Below are 12,047 nucleotides of genomic sequence, written 5' to 3' on the forward strand. Positions count from 1 at the left end.
CCATAGACCTGGAGGATGAAGGAATTGATACCATTAACTCCCCCATGTTCACCTGACCTAAACCTAATAGAACACCTCTGGGACATTGTTTCTGCCTGTCAGGACACCATCCGCCATCTCATTAGGAGCATGCCCCGATGTTGTCAGACATGCGTACAAGCACATGGGGACCACACAAATTACGAAGAATCTTTGAGTTGTTACAATGGCATTTTGGTAACATGGATCAATCTGCTGCTGTCTTTGACCACCCCATCCCCTCCTCAATAGGGTGATTATTTTAATTGCTATTATGTGGCAATTTTGTAGCTAACACATCACCTACTCGTTATCAGGAAAGATATTCAAGATCATTTTCTCAACCGTTCACTTGTCATAAACCTAAAAAATGCAGTAAGTTGACCGCATACTCAAAAATAATTCATCCACCCTAAATCATAGATACGTTAATACAATTTTTTATAAACTGAAATGTTTGTAAATCCTTTAAATTCTGAGAGATGAGAGTATTTTGGTGGAGAAAACCGCGGACTTTATAACAGAGTTCCCCGACGCAAAATGGCTGCTCCAGACTCGCCTCGCGTGCATATGGTGTCGGCGAAGACGGATGGCAAAGACGAAAAATTCTGAATCCTCCCTCCAAAGTGGAAGAATCCGATTGCGGGGGGTTGAGGGGGGCTTACTCGGCATGCATATCAAAGGCTCGTGCTGCGCGAGACCGCGTCGTTAACGTCAGCACTCGTGCACGTCACATTGGGCGTGCGCAGCGGTGCTACTAAACATTAAAAACAGCAAAAATGGTGGAATGTCGGCTTTAACTTACTGTTTTAATAATATTTTTAAATCAAATATGTTGAACGTTTCAATTGTTGTGCCTTTTTGAACGAAAGAAAAATGACATTGCTTCGAGTGGGCGGGCAGGCATATGTTTTTTCCGGGCTGAGGGAGTTTGGTGGGGTCAAAGTGCATCATTCTCTGTCGCCCAGTAAATCTGCACTGCCCCCTAGGGCCTGGCATGAATACTACATCGTTTTCATGCGGAATCGCGACATTGTTCAAATGGAGACGCAAATGCAAATGCAAATTTGACATTTTTCGTATTCTCGGAGAATCACCATGTAAACGGCCCCTATATGTAATATCTATGGTCGGGGCCACACCCACGAAGTGACGTCACAGGGGAACTTAAACATGGCAGACAACGAGCGATGGGCTTACTGAAAAGCTAGCCCAAAACATTGCCCAACTCCACCAGTTCGACGATCTTGGACGAGGTTATTTAACTCTTACAGTGAGTAACGTCCAATTTTGTCCTCTACTGATGCCGTCAGTGGAAGTAGTTGTCAGTTAATACGAGATCATCGTGAGCTTAACGACGTTAGCAACATTAGCATGCAAACCAAGTGCCGCTTTTGTATTTATCTGTAAATATCCGTGATGCGACTGACATTACGGACTGCATTTAACTTACTTTTTTGATAGAATACGTTGTTTTCTTTTTTAAGATTACGGGGTTGTGAAGACGAGTCGATCTTAAGGTGCACAGCCAAGCCACAGAAAGCGGAGGAGCCCGACGTCTAACCGGAGGAGGAAACTCCTAAACATTGAGTAAACATGGAACAAAGGCGCAGACACGGAAAGTCTCACCCCGCCGACGGCGGGGGCAGCGGTAGTAGTAGCAGTGGCAGCGGCGGGGACTCGGACGGCGGCGGCCCCGAGTCCCCGTCGGGAAGCCAACAAGGCCCGTCGTCGTCGGGCAACGCATTCGCCAACGACGGCAGCTTCATGGAGATGTTCAAGAAGAAGATGGAAGCGGAGATGAGGAAAAAGGCGGAGGGGACAGATGCTGAGGAAGGACATAAGAAGCCCCCTCCAGTCACCAGCTTTGTAAGGGAATTGGCAGATAGTACAAACAAAACTGGCAGCATTGACCTGTTGCGTTTTGGTAGCAAACTAAAAAAATTGTGTAAATTTCACCCAAAATCACAATACTTATTAGTAGCGTATACATACAGCACGTTAGGCATGTGCCGGTATGATATTCTGACGGTATGATAACCTTAAGCCAAAATGTCACGGTTTCACGGTATAGAGCCTACCCACGTACCACGTGCTCGCTGTATGGTTCCGCCCACTTGTCCGTCAAAACATAGTGTTAACCTGTTACGGCAGGGGTCCCCAAACTTTTTCCTGTGAGGGCCACATGACTTTCCCTTCTCTGATGAGGGGCCGGGTCAGTTTTTAACAGAAACAGTGTGACGAGTGCAGCAGTGCCTAAATGTAAAAATGTATTGTTTTTCAGAAAGCCACAATTAAATTACCCTTTCTGGATTCTTCACGCAACAAAATAAAATAAAAATAATAACATAATATAATATGATATAATATCATATAATAATGAATAATAATAACACTATTAATTCAAGAGATAATAACCAAATAACCCTGTTTGGGTTCTTCACAGAAAAAAAGCCAGGAAATAGATAACACTATTTGGGGGGGGTTCAGGAGGCCGGACCAAATGTGGAGGCGGGCCGGATACGGCCCGCGGGCCGTAGTTTGGGGACCACTGTGTTACGGCTACGTACATTTCTCCTATTTACGGCGTGTTTTTCTGCTCCTTAACATTAATAATCAAAATGGTGAAGGCGTGTGTGGCTGTTGGTTGCACTAACAGAGAAGATGGAAGGAGAGACTTGAAGTTTTACCGTATTCCGAGGGATCCAAAGAGGAGAGCGAAATGGACGGCTGCAATTCGACGTGAAAACTGGACACCAAAAAATCACCACAGACTATGTAGTAGTCATTTTATATCCGGTAAGATGCATTTAATATATATTTAGAGGGTTTTGGCCTGACAACCACAATTAAGATCATTGCTAGGCTAATCGCCGACAACATACAACGTAGTACGACATAGTTTCAAATTCAAGATGTTTGTGACTTCCCTTTCTTCCACCATCGTTATTTTTTGAATAATATTTAGCTGGTACCAAGTGAAAGAAACTGGCCTCGTCTACGGGGCTGACAAATAACCACAATTAAGATCATTGCGAGGCTAATCGCCGACAACATACGACGTAGTACGACATAGTTTCAAATTCAAGATGTTTGTGACTTCCCTTTCTTCCACCATCGTTATTTTTTGAATAATATTTAGCTGGTACCAAGTGAAAGAAACTGGCCTCGTCTACGGGGCTGACAAATAACCACAATTAAGATCATTGCTAGGCTAATCGCCGACAACATACACGTATGTATGTAGTGAGAGTGCTATCGCTAAACCATATAAACATTAAAAGCCTTAGCTCCATTGACAAACGACATGAAATACATTAGACTTGACAGTGGATGTTAACAATAACAAAAGATTTTGAATTGAAAATTTCGTAACTCACCTTTCCAAGCACAAGATAGATTCCTGCCGAATTTTCGTGGACGAGGACCTGTTTCACCCAACCAGCAACGAAGTATTTATAAGCCTCCAAGCTCTTGAAGTTTTTCATATTTTCGTGAGAATAGGCTGATTTAGTGTGGACAAGATAATTGTAAATATCTGCGTAGCAGATGTCAGGCAGACAGGGCGAAGACAGTGGGTCGAAAAACATCGATTTGGGCATCAAATATGGATCTGGCGACTGTATAGAACGAAGCTTTTCCTCATAACGCCTTTTATGCAACAGATCCAGTGAGTTTGCGGCATCAGAAAGCACCGGGTCTTCCATGAAATGCATTTTAAATTCCGCCATCAATTGAAAACAATGCAAATACAGAGTCAAAATGACGGACAAGTGGACGGAACCATACAGCGAGCACGTGGTACGTGGGTAGGCTCTATTGCAATTACAGCTCTAAAATGTGTTACATTGAGACATCCGAGTTTAAAAAAAAAAAAACATTTGAACATGATAATAGTTTTCAAAAAATATCAGCAAACTGGAACATAAGTATAATGTTAACTTAAAAAAAGTATATATATATATATATATATATATGTGTGTGTGTGTGTGTGTGTGTGTATTCTAAATAAAATCAAAATAAATGCAGTCCTTAAGGTGAGCCCTAAACTCACAGCCACAGCTTAACATTATTACCATCAGAACAAAAGTAATTGAATTATTTTCCATAAAAAACACGTGTGTTTGACTCTTAGCATTTTTACATTATACACACACACACTCTTAACACCGTTGCCAGAGAGGAAAAAAAACAAGTTTTACCACTGCTAGACACACTAAACAGGCTGGAGTTAACTCGTAGTTGGTGGGAAACGTTCATGACAGTGTTTACTAGAGGTGTGCTAAATTTCCGATTCTTAGAATATTCGCGATTCAGCCGTGGAAGGTTCGAGAAAAATTTATAAAAATCCAAATTCCGATTATTGAAATACGCCAAGTTTAGCGCAACTAAAACAGTCACCTCGGTCTTCGGGACGCAATGAGGAATGGACCGAGAGTAAACATCATGCTCAACTCACCTCTCCACGGCTCTATCTGAACTCATGCCGCTATATAAAAAAACAATAATACCTGACTGCGGCCGATAGCCGCTACAAACTACGCCCACATAATGCTACGGTAGATATCACATGTGTAAAGAAATAAATGCGAAATGACAGACTCGGCGACATTGTCATATGTATAGAAAACTAGATGCGGAATGACGGACTCGCCGGCGTTAGTAAACAGCCGCCATCATAAAGCAGTAGACTTCTCTGGAAGGCTGTTGTAGCGAACCTTCCGAGCGAACTTAATTAACTTTTTATCTATAATACTCGTAAATCAGCAAAATCTTGACTTGAATCTATCTTTACATGATGAAACAGTTTTAAAACTTTCACATGACGAAAGTAGACTCAAGGGAAATTATGGTATAACGGGAGCAATTTTAACAACTTTAATGGTTAGTTGAATAATTTAAAGCTGCTGATACAGAACAGAGACTTGAGTATTTTATTTACTGTTTTGAACTATTAACTTGACACTGAAATAGTAGTTTTTCAAGCCTGGGAGAAATTTTGTAACTGATGTACGAAACATTAAAAGCAGCTAAAAGCTTGGGGGGCATCAATAATTAGTTTCTAATCGAATCGTAGCCTCTTAATCGTTATGTGCCCCAAGATTCCCACCTCTAGCGTTTACTAACCTTTAATTTTGAACAAATGCAAAATCATATTGGATTTTCTTCGGCAGCCACCCTCCGCAAACATGTTTTACATGTCTGTTGGCCCTCCTCCTCTAAGCCGCGGCCGTCTAACTTTTCTGTAGCCGAAGTATTCCCATACAAGCGAATTCTTTTTTTGAAATTTTGGAGTTTTACCTCCTCCAGCCATCGTGTAAAGTGATACTGACACTGAGCAACAACCGGGGAGTTGAGCCGTACAGCTCCATGTATTTTCAGGACATAAAAAATAGCTAATACCTTAGGCATGGTATGACAGAAAATTTTTGCGGTTTTGAAACCTTTACGTTTTCATACCACGGTATACCTTGAAACCGGTAATCGGCACATGTCTACAGCACGTATTGATAAATGGGTTAAGCAGGGGGGATGTTCCCCGCATATGAGGCTGGTGATTGGGCAGCAGCCCAAATGTAGACCTGCTCTGGTGTAGTCTCCTTCATTGCCAAGGCAAGGCCTCCTATAACGCTGTCAGTCTTCTATGCCCTAACCCAGGTGGGGAAGCGCAGAGGCGGTGTGTTCCTTAAGACCGGCATGGTTGCCAAGAAACAAAAACAGGACACAGAGGTAAGGAGCAGCGGTTGTGACGTCGGTTAGAAATTAGTTTGACACGCTCTTATTCCCTTTCCTCGCAGGCTACGCCTGGCAAGAGCGATGCTTGGTCAAAGTACATGGCTGAGGTGAAAAAGTATAAAGCCCACCAGTGTGGAGACGACGATAAAACGAGACCGCTGGTCAAGTAGAAGCGGATCAACAGAAGAGGCCTCGATCCCCTCTCTTCTGCCCTATTTTTTCCTCAAATGTTTTCCCTTTTTTATGTATTTTTTTTTTTCTTAATTTGATTTCACTTTGTTCTTATGTTCCTCAACAATCTTTCATACATTTGCTTATTGAACATTCAGTCATTTTCTGTATGTTAAGGCTTGATAAAAATCTACACTGCCTGTTAATTGTCGTGCTTGTTCTTTTTTTAAATGTACTGAATAGATGTGTTGAACTCGTGTTGCAAGTAAATAAGGTCAGCCATCTTTTATACAGCTTGTCATTTTGGGTTTGGGCAAAATTGGAGCCTATGCCAGGTAGGATACGTAGGATGGGTTGCCTGCAAATGTTAAGGCACGTCTCAAGAACCATTTACACCTGAGAAAATTTAACAAAGGAAATGCGTACCCATAGCAAACCCATGCCCTAAAACTGCTCAACAATATTTAAAGACATAAACCGGTCAGATGCAAATTATAGTTTTGGAAAAAAAAATCACATTTTGGGTCATATGGATATTGTAACCAATACATGACCCAAAATGTTATGTCCACATATGTAAATGTCGCCAGGTCTTTATGGGGTTATGTTGTTGCTTTTTTTAAATTAGTAGTTCAATTAATATTTGTTTTCAGTTGCTTCTGACTAGAGTTGGCAACTCCCTGAAAAAAATAAGGGACACCTGATTGGTGGAGCCGGCCGGCCGGCCCTACAACTGTCATTTAATTATTTCTTTTGTACGTGAAAAGTGATTTATTTATTTATTTTAATTAAAATTTTACTCAAAACAATGTTACATATTTGAGTTATAAAAGCACATGGAAAAACTATCAGCAATGCATTTCTAATTAAAATTTTACTCAAAACAATGTTACATATTTGAGTTATAAAAGCACATGGAAAAACTATCAGCAATGCATTTTTAATACAAATATACTACAACCCCTAGCAAAAGGTATAGAATCACCAGTCTCGGACGAGCACCCACTCAGACATTTTATTATGTAGGACAAACTCTGATATCAAAGCTTGAAAAAATTAGTTCAAAAGAGCAACTCCTTGGCATTCAGAAACACTAAAAACAAGGAATAAAAAACATTGAGGTGGTCAGTAAATATTACTTTTATACAGCAAGTGCAGGGAACTATAGGATCACTCCATTCTGAAGAAAAAAATATGGAATCACTCCATTTTGAGTAGAAAATACAGACACACCGAGTCAATTTGCCTTCCTTAATTGGGCCCCTGCCTCTGATTAGATCTGCTCGTTAGTCAGCAGTTAAAACCTTGGAGGGCTGCTGGACAATGTTCCCTCTAAATTTTCATGTGTCTGAGCAAACATGCAAGCTCCCTGAGCACACTGCGGAGCACAGTGAGTAGGGTGACCAAACGTCCTCTTTTGCCCGGACAAATCCTACTTTCACGTCGTATCCTCGTCGTCCGGGCGGGTTTTATAAATTCATAAAAATGTTCGGGTTTTATGATTTTTCACGAGACCAATTTGAAGAGAATCCCTCCGGCCGCTGGGTGGCAGCGCCTACCTGCGATTACATGGCTCCTAGTAGTAGGGAGGGAAGGAGTAGTTGTTCTTGTTTTTGTTGGCAGTTTACCCCTATCATGAGGCATTACCGCCATCTACTGGGTTGACGATTTGGCCACAAAGCCTGCACAGTTGTTAATTTTTTTCCCGATAAATACGTATATAATGGCAACTGTTGACTTCTGTCGGAACTTTGACTGTAAAATCCCGTTTGGTGTCGCATCGTTGCGCTGCCGATGATTGTAAACTTTTATAGCAAAGTTTGATTTTTTGCCTCAGCTAGCTATCAGTAAGCTAAACCGCGCTAGGCATTATGGGAAACGTAGTTTTGAACTGCTACGTTTGGAAACATGCTGGTTGACTAGTTTGTCAGTTTATTTCGGTTTTTGTTTGTGTGCAATCTAGAACATTGAATGAGAATATCAATTGAATGGGAATAACAATTTGTCAAGGACAATTGTGATAGTAATTTATAAAAATGTTTAGTTGGCACATAGCCTACTGTGTGTATGTGTATTGACTGGACAACATTTCTATGGGTCTGCATTATATATATTTTTAAGTCATTATTATTTATTTTTTGATTTTTTAAAATTTATTTTGTATATTATTTATATTTTATTATTTTATGTTTTATTTTTTTCAAACTGCATTTTTCCATCCAGAGTGAGGGGGCACACTTTAAATATATTAAAGTGACATAGGCATCTTTGAGTGAACTTCGAGTAAAATTCAAGTATCTTGAGGCCGGGCTGAGTGTCCTCTTTTTTGGAAATCAAAATATGGTCACCCTAACAGTGAGCAACATCAGATGTGTACCCTTGGGCCAGACATCAGTATACCATCACGCCTGTTCAACACCCTGGATCATAGCAAGTAACATGGCTTATTAAAAATAATGAAACTACAGCAGCAATTTTCATTAGTTTACGTTTAATATTTTTAATCTGGCCCACATAAAAAGAAAAAGACAAAAATCTTGTTGTTCATGAGATGTGTACTATGTTATATGCGAGAGCCCTGCTTTAACCATTGGAAGAATCCTGCTTTGGCCTGGGTAAGGTCCAGTTGTGGCATAGATGAGGTAATAAATAAAACATAATGAAAGCTCCAGCATCATCACCTTGTCAAATGCAGATTCTTGACACCTTGTCCAATGCAGATTCTTGACTCTTGACACGGTGATGATGCTGGAACTCCAGTGAGATTTACAAAGATGACCGCCTGAGGAAGACAGCAAAATTCCCTCAGTCCTGGATAATATGGGGCTGCACATCAGGCAAAGGCACCGGGGAGATGGCTGTGGTTATATCTTCAATAAATGCACAAGTTTACATTGAAACTTTAGACAGCTTTCTTATCGTTTCAATTGAAAATATGTCATTTCCCAATATGACAATGCATCACGCCACAGAGCTAAAACTTTGAAAGCATTACTTGGAGAAAGACTCATCCATTCAATGTCATGGCCTGCAAATACTCCAGATCTCAACCCCATAGGCAGAGTTTGACTTTTGGGGTAGGAGGGGCACAAACATGTTGATGACCTCGAAATGCAGTGTCAGCAATAAAATTAACTTACAAGAATATTTATAGTAATAAGTTGACAATGAGCGTTTTTTGTTTCCCATCATTTTTTAGGGGAATTCTAAATCAGGTTGCTTAGGCAATACTTTTCGCCTTGATCGTCATCCATTGAATATGGTACGCCCGCCGGTGTCGTGCCAATGTAGTTACCACAGCCAAAAATGTTATGCCCTGGGCGGAGCCATATGGAGATAGATTTGTGTCTTTATTATTCAATGAAAAAAAGTTGCTTCAATCAAAATATATATTTTCAACCCCCCCCCCCCAAAAAAAGTCGCTTCAATCCAAAAAAAAAAAAAAAAAAAAAATTTGAAACTCAAAAAAATGCATGTGAAAGCTTTTTTTATTTTTGATTGAAGTAATGTTGATTTGTGTGTCCTTTTTGTGTCTAAGTCATTCAATCCCCAAAAAGTTGCTTCAATCAAAAAATATATATTTTTTCAAAGAAAAAAATCATTTGAAAAATAAAATTGTCCTCTCCTGATTTTTTGGGTGTGAAAATGACCGTCTAAGTTGCTAGTCACATTATCTGTTCGAAAAATAATTTTGACCCATCATACAATTATATATTTTTTTGTTAATTTCATTCATTTTTGCTGCAGTTTTATAGCTTTACAGCTTTATATATATATATATATGTATATATAGGAAAGTCAATTACATGCAATGACACTTTTCGGCCACCGAGGGGCCTGGCCTCCCCTTAAAATCCGCTTATGCTCAAACCTTTTGATAACCTGTGGTGGAAATGGAAAAAATGGTCCACAGCAAGGCTCCGACCTGCAGTCAAAGAGAGTTGGCACCAAATTGATGAAGAATACTCATCAGGTCCATGCCTAAGAGACTGCAAGTTGTAATAAAAGCCAGAGGTGGTGCTACTAAATACTAGAGATGTGTTTTGTTATTTCTTTGTTTGTTTCTCATTATTCCATATTTTTTTCCTCAGAATGGAGTGATTCCATGTATATTTCCCTGCACTTGCTCTATAAAATTAACATTTACAGACCACCGCCATGTTTTTTTTATTCATTTCTTTTAGTGTTTCTGAATGCTAAAGACTTGCACTTTTGAACTCATTATTTTTTTTTTTATTCAAGCTTTTTATCTGAGTTTGTTCTACATGATAAAAGGTCTGAGTGAGTGCTCGTCCGAGACTGCTGATTCCATACTTTTTGCTAGGGGTTGCACAATGCAAAAACACACCTCCTTAAAACTAGTTAAATTCCCTTGTTTTCAGTGTAAATCTACCAGAAATACATGAAATTATCAGCCAAAATTTTACTGACTTGGATATCCTGAAATTAGCTTATTTTCAGCTAGCTATTTTTCTTCCCAGACTTGAGCAAAAAGTATTTATAATCTTTAAATAAGCTTGTTTGTCAGAAATTCAAGAATAAATATTGTTCAAAATATTATTTAAAAGTAAACTTTCAACGGCAAGGATGGACTTGTAAGGAAAGTGAAACTATCATTTTTTGATAAAAGACAATTACAAAGGGCAACGCACGAGTAAGCCTTCTGCTTTAGAGCGTCCTGTAGTAAAGCTACTTCCTGTGTTGGAATGTTCAAAAGCTTACTGAATTGTGGTCATTTCATTGTTGAAAATTTTTCATTTATTTGTTCTTACTAGTAAGCATAATTTTGGTGGGAGTGTAAAAAAACCAAAGCCTAATTTGTCTCATGAACGGATTTTATTTTGTAATTCAACATAACTTCCCGTTATGCTTTTATTTTGGTGTATTTCCTGTTGCCTGTGTTTTGCAAAATTTGTAACTTGAAAGCGCTAGGCTAGCGTCCCCTCTGGAAGAGGCAAAGCTCTTACGGTGATCCTTTTATTTTCTAAGGTGATCGGTTGGTCTAATTAATTAGATTATATCAGTTAAATTAGATATTAATACTGTAGCGCTTGCAAAAAATGGCAGCGGAATGTTGCTTCAGTAAATTAGCACAGGAGTCTAGCTCTTTTCACCACCAATGGGAGCGTCGCATTGCTGTATCGAACACACCAATAGGAGTGTGCCGCTGACACACTACCGCGGCGCTGACAGTAGTAGTAGTGACGCTACAATACGTTTATGTTGAATTTTATTTTGTGCGCTGCATAGATTTTCTTGTGCGCAGAGAATATTCAAGCAGTGCGCGATTGCGCACGCGCGCACTTTAGAGGGAACATTGCTGCTGGACCAAGTGGATTCACAAGAATCATGGCTCCAACAAGAGAGATTTCTCTTGAGACCAAGGAGAGGATTATCAAACTTCTTGAAGAAGGTAACGCTACACGTATGGTTGCCAAAGATGTGGGCTGTTCACAGTCAGCTGTATCAAAAATCTGGACCAAGTACAAACAGCATGGTAAGGTTGTTGAAGTTAAGCGTACAGGTAGACCGAGGAAGACATCCAAACGTCATGACAAACAACTAAAGACCATATGTCTTGAAAACAGAAGATGTACAACAACACAAATGAAGAAGAAATGGGAGGAAGCTGGAGTCAAGGTATGTGACAGAACTGTGCAAAATCGCCTAAAGGAAATGGGATTTTCATACAGGAAAGCTAAAAGGAAATCATCGTTGACACTTAAACAGAAAAGAACAAGACCGCAATGGACTAAGGACAGAGGCAATCGTGGACTGTAAATGACTGGATGAAGGTTGTTTTCAGTGATGAGTCAAGAATCTGCATTGGACAAGGTGATGATGCTGGAACTTTTGTTTGGTGCCGTTCCAGTGAGATTTACAAAGATGACTTCCTGAAGAAAACATCAAAATTCCATCAGTCCTTGATATGGGGCTGCATGTCAGGCAAAGGCACTGGGGAGATGACTGTGGTTAAATCTTCAATAAATGCACAAGTATACATTGAAATTTTAGACAGCTTTCTTATCCCTTCAATTGAAAATATGTCATTTTCAAAGATGACAATGCATCATGCCACAGAGCTAAAACCGTGAAAGCATTCATTGGAGAAAGACTCATCC

General features: G+C 39.8%; 1 protein-coding gene across 1 annotated transcript; it reads left to right on the top strand.

The window, feature by feature from the left end:
- Positions 1 to 1,123: 1,123 nt before the first annotated feature.
- Positions 1,124 to 6,125, top strand: trir (telomerase RNA component interacting RNase). The gene is made up of 4 exons (XM_057817050.1): positions 1,124 to 1,291; positions 1,506 to 1,887; positions 5,677 to 5,748; positions 5,817 to 6,125. Exons 2-4 carry the CDS (start codon positions 1,615 to 1,617, stop codon positions 5,922 to 5,924), a joined length of 453 nt encoding a protein of 150 aa, XP_057673033.1. The 5' UTR covers positions 1,124 to 1,291; positions 1,506 to 1,614; the 3' UTR covers positions 5,925 to 6,125.
- The last annotated feature ends 5,922 nt before the right edge of the window (positions 6,126 to 12,047 follow it).

Source organism: Corythoichthys intestinalis, chromosome 16, assembly GCF_030265065.1.
Source record: "Corythoichthys intestinalis isolate RoL2023-P3 chromosome 16, ASM3026506v1, whole genome shotgun sequence".
Taxonomy (NCBI): Eukaryota; Metazoa; Chordata; class Actinopteri; order Syngnathiformes; family Syngnathidae; genus Corythoichthys; species Corythoichthys intestinalis.

Coding starts and splice junctions, on each gene's coding strand:
- trir (XM_057817050.1), top strand. CDS start 1,615: ATGGAACAAAGGCGCAGACACGGAAAGTCTCACCCCGCCGACGGCGGG. Junction 1,888..5,676: donor CCCCTCCAGTCACCAGCTTT/GTAAGGGAATTG, acceptor GCCCTAACCCAG/GTGGGGAAGCGCAGAGGCGG. Junction 5,749..5,816: donor AACAAAAACAGGACACAGAG/GTAAGGAGCAGC, acceptor CTTTCCTCGCAG/GCTACGCCTGGCAAGAGCGA.